Genomic DNA, 9,988 nt, shown 5'->3' with positions numbered 1-9,988 from the left:
TCCGCCCATGTTAATAGGTACTTTATAGGTGGAGCTGCTGATCCACTGCTGCCTTGTTTGGTAAGTTTGTGTTTCAAAACCCTATAATGTGATAATGTGTTATCACAAAATAACACATTTGAACTTATTCATGGAGGCAGCAGTGGGCCAACACCTCCCGTGTGCCGTGGTTAAATGACAGATTTTCTCGTCCTTTCTTACTTGGCGTCTCTGGCTTTCTCGAGCAGCTCCTTGGCTTTGGCGACGTGCTGCGACGTTTGGTTGATGATCTCGCCGACGTTGGTGAGGTTGGAGAGGTGACCCTTGATCTGCGCGACCATGTTGTCAATCGTGGTCCTGTTGACGGGCAGCTTGATGGACAGCACGTGCAGAGCCACTTTCTCGATGCTCTCCGGGTCAGCGCCCTCCTCTGGACAGAAAGGACGGTGAGAAACATGCGCAAAATACTGTCCTTTTCACACACATTAACTCAGTCTCTTTCTTCTTCTGGTTGAATGAGGTCTAAGAACCAGCGTAGGACATGACTGCCACTAAATAATCAAGTGTTAAGTGTGTGCTCAAGTTTTGAAAACCTCAAATGAATGTCTGCAGCTTTATTTTGCCATTAAACAGCCTTTTCGCGCTGTTAACTGAGGTTTGTGTCACTTTGTAAATCGCTCGCTCTCCTCACACCAAGTCCCATAGAGAAAGTCAGTGATTGTACATCACGGCACACAGGAGTTGATGATCCTCTGTTTGAATGTGTTGTTTTGTGACTTCGTGACTTACCAAAGAGGGCAGCAGTAGACCCAGAGGTCCGCTCTCTAAAAACAAGCTAAAAACGCTGATTTTCTCCATGGACTTTGGTGTGGGAGGGTGAGCGTGTGTACAAACTCCAGTTTCCAGGTAAAATGTGCTGTATCATTGTAAAATAAAGCTGCAAACATATTCTTAAGATGTCACAGATGGTGTAAGATTGTATTCACAGAACCACCAAACAACCAAACATACCAGTGAGAAAATCTCTGATCTTCTTGATGAAATCTTTCAGCTTCTTGTTGTTGTTCTCAAAGTGCTCCTTCTTTTTCTGGGCTTTCTGTAGACTGTTCATCGCCTTGTTCTTCACATCCAGAGTCAGAGCGGCGACATCCTGGAGCTGGACCCAGAGAACAACAGAGGTAACTTTGTTTTATTGTCTCCACAGTGACACAGAATGACTCACACTGTGTGTGTGTGTGTGTGTGTGTAGGAACTTTCCTCACCTTCTTAGCGACGGCCTTCAGCTCCTCGTTGGCCGCGTTCAGACTGTCCGTGAGTTTCTTGGTGTGATTCAGGGCGTCCACCGAGGCGCTCACCGCCCCGCTGCACCCGTCTCCTCCGCACACGCGGTCGCCCTGATCGTCACGGCAACCGGCGCCTCCACACTGGCTGTCTGGGCAAGTGGCGTTTCCGGTGATATTGCTATGACCGCCGCAGACCTGTGGGTGGGAGGCGAGTTTATCGTCACTCACATATGTTATGTTATGTTGATAAATGAGTTTCTTCCTCATGCCTGAAGACAGTCGTGGAATTGGAGACAATTCCTTGAATTACAAAATTACCACAAAGTCTAAAACAACCGACTTTTTTTTTGACGGATTTTGGGACCTCCAGGACTAACAGGTTGATTTCAAGGGGGCGCTGTCGAGCCATTTTGTGACGCCCACATTTATCAGCAGTAGAATACAAACATTTTCATCGGGCAACATTTCATGAGTTTCCGTGCTTTGATAACGTCGCCAGAACGGCTTCTACTTTTGGTGAAATATGAAAAATAATCATAAAAGCAAAAACAAGAGCATGACTTGTGCTCCAGCCCTATTTCAACAGTGTCAGGAATTTCATAATCAATCACGTTTAAAGGTTGTGTGTCATGTTTGCAATGAAATGAACAAGAAAAGGAGATCAAAAAATAGACGTTACATCAGGGGGTGTTTACGCCTCATTTATCCTGGATATTAAAGAGATAGTTCAGGTATCTTCTTCTTATTTTAATGTCTGTATAGTAGGACTGCAACAACAAATAACCTATTAATTGACGACTAAATGTAAAAAAACCCACGTTTTCTGAGTTTTAATTTCTTCTAAAATGTGAAAACTTTCTGGTTTATTTGCTCCATGTTTCAAGGAAATAATAATAGAATAATTTATGAATTGTGGGCAAAATAAAACATTTGAAAACATGATTAAAATGATTGATGTTGTAAAACATTGTTAGTTGCAGCCCTCATGTTCAGTATATAACCATATCTGTTTCCTTTATCCTTTATTCTGCTTATGAACTCTCTTTTTTAAACAATTCCTGTTTGAATTGCAAATGAAATTTTGAATTGTGATAACTTTTCAAAAAGTTTGCATTTAAGAAAGTTTTTAAGAAAACAGAAATGTATGTGTTTTTATTTTAAAACAGAAACATAAGTCACAGTTGTCATAAAAGCAGCATGAATGATGATCACATGATCATAAATGACCACTAGATGTCACCAGTGTCATCAGTGGACATAAAACTACAGGAAGCTGGTATCTGTCATTGTCCACACTTTGACATCATCTGAAATAACTTTAACGTGTATTACGGCACATGGCTGCATTATGGATGAATACATGAATAACGCGTTCCCACCTCGTTGCTGAGGTGTTGCACCTTGTCGCCCAGGTCGTCTGCTTTCTCCTGCAGCTCTTTCAGCGTCTTGTTCTGAGCGGCCAGGACGCGCAGGAACTTGTCTTTACTGGCGTCCAGCAGGTCCTCGGTGAGAGAGCGCGTCTCTTTGGACTGTTCCACCGCGCTGAGCGGACCGGACACCGACGCGTTGCACCTCTCCTCGGCCGCCGCTGACTCCTGGTAATACTTCTTCACCTTGTCAAACTGATCTGTGAGGACACAGGGACGTGTTTTTGTGTTAGTGACACTGCCTGAGCTTTGCACGCCCCCTGCTGGCTCACTGTGCCGAGAGCCTGGGTTTTGCCACTTAATAAAGAGTTCTAATATAATGTCTATGATAACTTAAAAATATGCTCAATCTCACCACTAACATAAAGTTCACCTGCTCAAGTCTATGATATGTATATGGTATATTTGTGGCTTCATCACCATTATACAGACTTTTTTTCAGAGAAGTTTATAAACTTATCAAAGTCCATAGAGAAAATCAGCACTTTTAACTCGCAGGGACAAGGGAGCAGCTGGTCCACTGCTGCCCCCTTCAGTAAGTTTGTGGCACTGAGGTAACTCTCAAACACCAAAGTCTCAAAACAACACATTTGTGAAGTAAAATGACTGATTTATCGGTTTATAAAGTGGCACAAAAGTCCAGTTTCAGTCAGAAAAGGTCGTGTAATGGTGAGAAAAAGCAGCTTCAATCTTTTTAAGGTTTACCTGCGACTCCTGAGGTGAGGAAGTCGTTCAGCAGCTGCTGTTTGTGAGCAAACGTGGTGTTGATGTCCCTCAGTTCTCTCTCCAGAACGTCCAGAGTGCGTCTCAGCGCCCCGTCTTCTTCTGCCGTTGTGTTTATGTCGCGCGTGACGCCCATCAGTCGCCCGTCAGTCAGGGCGATCTCAGCCCTGGATCAACATGGAGTTATGTATTTATATGAACCATCTGGTCCTTCAGCTGGAGAAATAACACAAAACAACGACGCGACGTCCTCACCTGAGGTCATCGATGCTCTGTCCAATCAGCTTGTGGAGCCTGTCGCTGTCCTCGCCCCCGATCATGTCCTGCACCTGCTTCAGCTTCTTCTCCAGCTCTCCGATGCGCGAGTCCTCCACGCCCGGCGTGACGCCGCTCTCCAGGATCTTCTGCGCCGTGTACTGGACGTGCTCCAGGTCCCTCTTGATCTGACACAGCGCGTCGTCCCACAGCTGGAAGCAGGCGTGACACCGCACGCAGTTGGGAAAGACGCCGGCAAAACCCCGGGCGCACTCGTCGCAACGCGTGCCCGCCACTCCCTCGCGGCACTCGCACACGCCCGTGCTTCTGTCGCACTGAGACACTTCTGATCCCAGCGGGTGACAGTTACACTCTGAAGACAAGAGACCAAGAACTTGTTATCATCATTAAAACTGAACTTTGTTTGAAAACAAGGACACGAGGACGCCGCTGAAAAACAAGGACGCCTTCTACTGAAAACGGTATTCAATTAAACAAGGACCGAGTATTTTACCAAACAGTGACAGAGGACGCCACTGAAATAAGGACCGAGGACGCCATCGTAAAACGAGACAGAGGATCGTTTTACCGAAAAACAGTAATAGATTGAAACAAGGACAAGAGGACGCCATCGCGGACACAGGGACGCTACCGTAAACAAGGACAGGACGACACACTGGAACGCAGGGACATGTAAGGACGCCGCTGAAAACAAGGACACGAGACGCTAATTGAAAACGAGGACAGAGGGACACTATTGAAAACAAGGACAGAGGATACTTGAAAACAGGCAGAGGATGCCACTGAAAAACGAGGATAGAGGATTTTCATTGAACGAGTGACAGAGGATATGAAAACAAGGACAGAGGATGGAAAAGCTGCTAATGGCGGACGCCAATGAAAAACAAGGACATAAGGACGCCACTGAAAAACGGACACAAGTGACGCCACTGAAAACAAGTACAGAGGACGCCACTCGAAAACAAGGTCAGAGGACGCTGGAAAACAAGTTGACGGTGGACGGGTGTAATTGCAAATAAGGATAGAGGTATCGCGCATGGAAAACGAGGACACAAGGACGCTTACTGAAAACGAGGACACAAGGATTTACTGGAAAACAAGGACCACAAGGACGCTTTACTGAAAACGTACTACAGAGGACTACCGAAAAACGCAGGACAATGCGATTTACTGAAAAACAAGGACAAGGACGCCACTGAAAACGGTAGTACAGAGGGACGCCACCGAAAACGAGTACGCTATGATGCCACTGAAAACAAGGACAATAAGGACGCCACTGAAAACGACTCACAGAGGACGCCACTGAAAACGAGGACACAAGGACGCTACTGAAAACAAGGACACAAGGAATACCACTGAAAACAAGGACACAAGGACGCCACTGAAAACAAGGACAGAGGACGCCACTAAAATGAAACTGTGTTTGATGTCGAACATTTGCGATGAATTATGTTCATGTCCATTTAGAAAGAAAGCAGCACAGCTGGTGTCAACAGGCGACTGCGTTCCATTTTAATCACAATCTCTGTGTTTTCCTGGAAGAACGTCAGGGTGCAAATGAAAGAGAGGTTTTTTATTTGCATGTTGAGACTCTTTCATTTTCATCTCACACTGTTGTGAAGTGAACACACAGTCGTTTAACCTGGAGGTCACAGTGTGTGAATGTGGATTAAAGACATGAGCACTTGCCATGAGTAACACTCGTACAGTGGTTCTAAAGTCATTGTGTCACAAACGTCCGTCTGTCTGTCTGAGGTTGACTGACCTCGACACTGCACCTGTGGGTCTCCCCAGTGGAACTGCTCACACTCTGTGCACCGTTGGCCTCCGAAGCCTGGACGACAGTGGCACTGACCTGTGAACTGTGGAAGACACACACAACAAAGACTCCATCACTTTCATGTGTTCATCCTTCAGGATTTAACCCTCTTACGACATCACGATATTCTGTAGAATTGTCAGAAAATGTGTCAATGAGTGAGTTCTTCCGCTTTAACTTTCCATATCTGTCACTTGTTCAACCGTTTAGGAATCACAGCGCTGAGGTTTAGAAGAACACTGCAGTTGTAAATGAACACATTTGAACAGTTTGAAACACATTTACAATAACACTAGTTTGAGTCTTTGTCTCCAAAACAATGGAAACCACAGGTTCAGTGTCATGAATCCTCACCATGTTGCAGTGAGCTCCCTGAGCGTGCCGGGGGTCACAGCGGCATGGCTCGCAGCCTCGCTCCTGGCCGTAGTTCCAGTGGTTCTGGACGCACTGGTCACAGTTGTGGCCGGTCACGTTCTGCCTGCACGCGCAGGCGCCGCTCGCCCGCTCACAGTCACACTGTCCGTCGCTGCAGGACGACTGGACGGTGCCGGCGGTCACACACGTGCAACCTGGACATGCAGAACAAGGCGATTACAATTGTGTTGAAAATAATCTTGTGTTTTGGTTTGTGTGTCCATATAAAAGCCGTCACTCTGCCACATAATGTCACAGCATTGACTCAAATATTTGTTATGTTTGAATATTGTTGTATTTTTTGGGCCTTTTTGTAATTATTGCCTTTAGTTTTCCCCTCAAAGACGCCTCGTCATACCTTCAGCTTTTCGTTCTTTTCATGTTCTGTCTCATCGAGACGTCCACTGTCTTAAATTTACGGACAATAATCTCAAGTTATTGTCCAAAACACAACTCTCTGCCAAATTCAAGGTAACACTGTCTTCAAATGGACATTTGCAACGACTGAAACTTGAAAAATCGATTCTTAATCAATTACCAAATGAATCGTCCACTATGTTGTGTGTTTTTGTGTAACTTTTCTGATTTTTAAATGTCAATATTTCCTGATTCCTTTGCTACATCAATGCATACAATACAACTTGCTGAGTAACTCCCGATTGCACGCACAACATACGCCAACAAAGACACAGACCATCATCACTCACGTCTGCAGTCTTGGGCAATAGCGTTGCCATAGTAACCCTGTTGACACCGTCCACAGGTGGCGCCGTCCGTGTGGTACAGACACTTGAGACACTGGCCGGTCCTGGGGTCGCAAGAGTCCGGGTCCTGGGTGTCGATGTTGCCGCTGCACTCGCACGGCAGGCACTGACCGCCGGGTTGGTCTGGGTTGCCGTGGTAACCAGGGGCGCATCGGTCACAGCGAGTCCCTTAAGAAAAAGAACAAAAATATATTAATTAAAAAAACAGCATTTTCAGTAATATTTGTGTTATAAATGCAGCGTCGAGAGTTCACCAGCGTAGCCTTGTCTGCAGTGACACACGATCTGGTCCGAGCTCTGGTCGGCGCGACACGAGTGTCCGTTAAAGTGACCCGAGCCGGGGACGCCGGGGCACGGACACGGCCGGCAGTGTTCACCGGAACCGAGCACCGGGTTTCCAAAGAAGCCGTCCACACAACTGGAACAAACACGTGAGACGTCAGGGAGGTGACAGAGAGACGACAGAGAGACGACAGAGAGACGAACAGAGAGACGTCAGAGAGACGACATAGAGACGACATAGATGTCATAGAGACGATAGAGAGACGACATAGACGACAGAGAAGACAGAGAGACGCAGAGAGTGACAGAGAGACGACAGAGAGACTCCAGAGAGACGCCAGGAGAGAGAGACCAGAGAGCCAGAGAGGTGACAGAGAGACACAGAGACTCCACATAGAGACGACAGAGAGACTCCACAGAGAGACTACATAGAGAGATCTACATAGACAACAGAGACAACGAGAGACAACAGAGAGACCTACACATAGAGACAACATAGACAGAGAGACCATTACTGAGAGAGAGACCCAGACCTACAGAGAGACGCAGAGAGGTGACAGAGAGACTACAGAGAGACGACAGAGAGACACATAGAGAGACTACAGAGACGACAGAGACTAGAGAGACAAAGAGCCAGAGACGTAGAGAACAACATAGAGAGACAGAGACTACAGAGACAGAGGCAGAGAGACAGAGAGACATAGAGACAAGAGTAAGAGAGATAGAGGCAGAGAGAGACATCTAACAGAGAGACATAGAGACAGAGAGACCACAGAGAGATCTAACAGAGAGATCTACAGAGAGACATTAGAGAGACACAGAGAGAGAGAGATCTACATAGAGACCAGAGAGAGACGCAGAGAGACGGACAGAGAGATCCAGAGAGGGTCAGAGATGACAGAGAGAAGTCAGAGAGATCTACATAGAGAGACGAGACAGAGAGACCAGAGTAGAGACGAAGAGAGACAACAGAGAGATCAGAGACATAGAGAGAGAGAGACAGAGATCAGAGAGAGAGAGATATAGAGACAGAGAGATCCAGAGAGAGAGACGCAAGAGAGACGTCAGAGAGACAACATAGAGACGACAGAGAGACAACACAACTCTACAATAGCTGAATAATATGTTTGCTGCTTTACCTAGCTGCTACAGGAAGTTTCTAATCTGCTCACTCTCCCCACACCAAAGTCCATAGAGAAAATCAGTGTTTTTAGCCCATGGTGACACAGTTGCTGCAGGTCTAAATCTGCCTTGTTTGACAAGTTAGTACGACTAGTGTTTCAAACACTGAAGTCCTAAAATGAAACATTTGAACTTAAAAATGGAGGCAGCAGTGGATCAACAACTCTTGAGTGCTGTAGTCCAAAATCACGGATTTTCTTCGGTGTGGGAGTGTACAGACGGTAACGTGATAAAGCAGCAAAGACATCATTTACTTAAGTGATGCACTAGACCTTCAACCACCAGTATGATAACCAGGGACAAACGTCAGCCTCACCGCTCACAGAAGTGTCCCGCTGTGTAGTCTCTACAGTCCGTACACTCCCCGGTGCCGGGGTCACAGACGTCCGCGTGGCCGTTGCACTGACAGGGGCTGCAGCTGGGGAACCCCCACTGACCCGGCCGACAGTCACTGCACCTGCGTCCAGTGGCTCCGTCCCTGCACTGACACTGACCTGTGACTGGGTCACACTGGTGGCTCAGCGAGCCCTCGGGGTGGCAGTCGCAGGCTGGACAGGGCGGAGGAGGAGGAGGAGGTATTTGAAGGGTTATTCACTCATTGTACTCATAAAATGGCCACGCTATTGTGCAAACATAAAAACACAGGACATTAAATCAAAGGGAGGACGTAAAATAAGCCCTTTTTGTGCACTTTTTGTGACCACACAAAACAAAACACAACAAACAATGAAGAAAAATGGCATGTGGGGGCCACCGTAGTTCCCTGACAAGCTCTTTTTTGTTGAACGATTTTGAATGAATATCTAATTGTGATTATTTTGACTGAAGTTGCGGAATCGGAATGGTACTTTATATATGAATTATTCTTATTTTCATTTGAATTACAAAATGATCACTGTGAATTTTTCATTTTGGGTCTGTTTTTACGAGATTTGTTTTTTCGGGTCTGTTTTTACGAGATTTTTTTGGTCTGTTTTTAATGGTGATTTTTTGGTCTGTTTTGTGATTTTGTTTTTTTACTTGTGATTTTTGGTCTGTTTTTATTTAGATTATTTTTTTTCCCCAGGTCTGTTTTTAACGTAGATTATTTTTTTTCCTATGTCTGATTTTACTTAGATTTTTGGTCTGTTTTTACAAGATTTTTATCCTGTTTCACGAGATTTTGTTTTTATGAGATTATTTTTGGTGTGTTTTTACGAGATAATTTTTTTCCCCAGGTCTGTTATTATTAACATTTGTTTTTCGGTCTGTTTTGTAGATAATTTTTTCCCAGGTCTGTTATTACGAAAGATTTGTTTTTGGCCCGTTTTACCAGATTATTTTTTTCCTGCGTCTGTTACATTACCAGATTTGTTTTTCTCGGTCTGTTTTATGAGATTTTGTTTTGGTCTGTTTTCTTTTACTGCGGAATTTTTTCCCCAATTGTTTTTACTTAGATTTTGTTTTTCATTGTTTTTATGAGATTTGTTTTTTACTAGATTTTGTTTTTAATGTAGATTTTGTTTTACTTAGACTAAGTTTTAGATTTTGGTCTGTTTTTAAGATTTGTTTTTCGTCTGTTTTTATGAGATTCTGCTTTGTGATTTTTGTTGGGCCTGTTTTTTACTTAGATTTGTTTTATTGTTTTTATGAGATTTTGTTTTTACTTAGATTTTGTTGCCTGTTTTACTTGTGATTTGTTTTTTCGGGTCTGTTTTTAAGCAGGATTTTGTTTTTACGAGATTTTTGTTGGGTCTGTTTTTACGAGATTTTTGTTGGGGTCTGTTTTTACAAGATTATTTTTTTCCAAGAACTGTTTTTATGAGATTTCTTTTTTGGGGGTCTGTTTTTACAAGATTT

The 9,988-nt window shown here is 44.7% G+C and overlaps 1 protein-coding gene across 1 annotated transcript; it reads right to left on the bottom strand.

Moving 5' to 3' along the window:
- Positions 1 to 136: 136 nt before the first annotated feature.
- Positions 137 to 8,728, bottom strand: LOC122763129 (laminin subunit beta-1-like; the record flags this gene model as incomplete). The annotated part of the gene is made up of 11 exons (XM_044018206.1): positions 137 to 409; positions 991 to 1,135; positions 1,242 to 1,457; positions 2,642 to 2,889; positions 3,395 to 3,579; positions 3,668 to 4,040; positions 5,454 to 5,550; positions 5,862 to 6,076; positions 6,629 to 6,853; positions 6,940 to 7,103; positions 8,466 to 8,728. Coding segments are annotated over 11 exons (2,343 nt in total), but the record flags the coding sequence as incomplete, so codon positions are not given.
- Between the last annotated feature and the right edge of the window lie 1,260 nt (positions 8,729 to 9,988).

This window comes from Solea senegalensis, unplaced genomic scaffold (genome assembly GCF_019176455.1).
Source record: "Solea senegalensis isolate Sse05_10M unplaced genomic scaffold, IFAPA_SoseM_1 scf7180000016483, whole genome shotgun sequence".
Lineage (NCBI taxonomy): Eukaryota > Metazoa > Chordata > Actinopteri > Pleuronectiformes > Soleidae > Solea > Solea senegalensis.
This window is presented reverse-complemented; position numbering and strand designations above follow the sequence as displayed.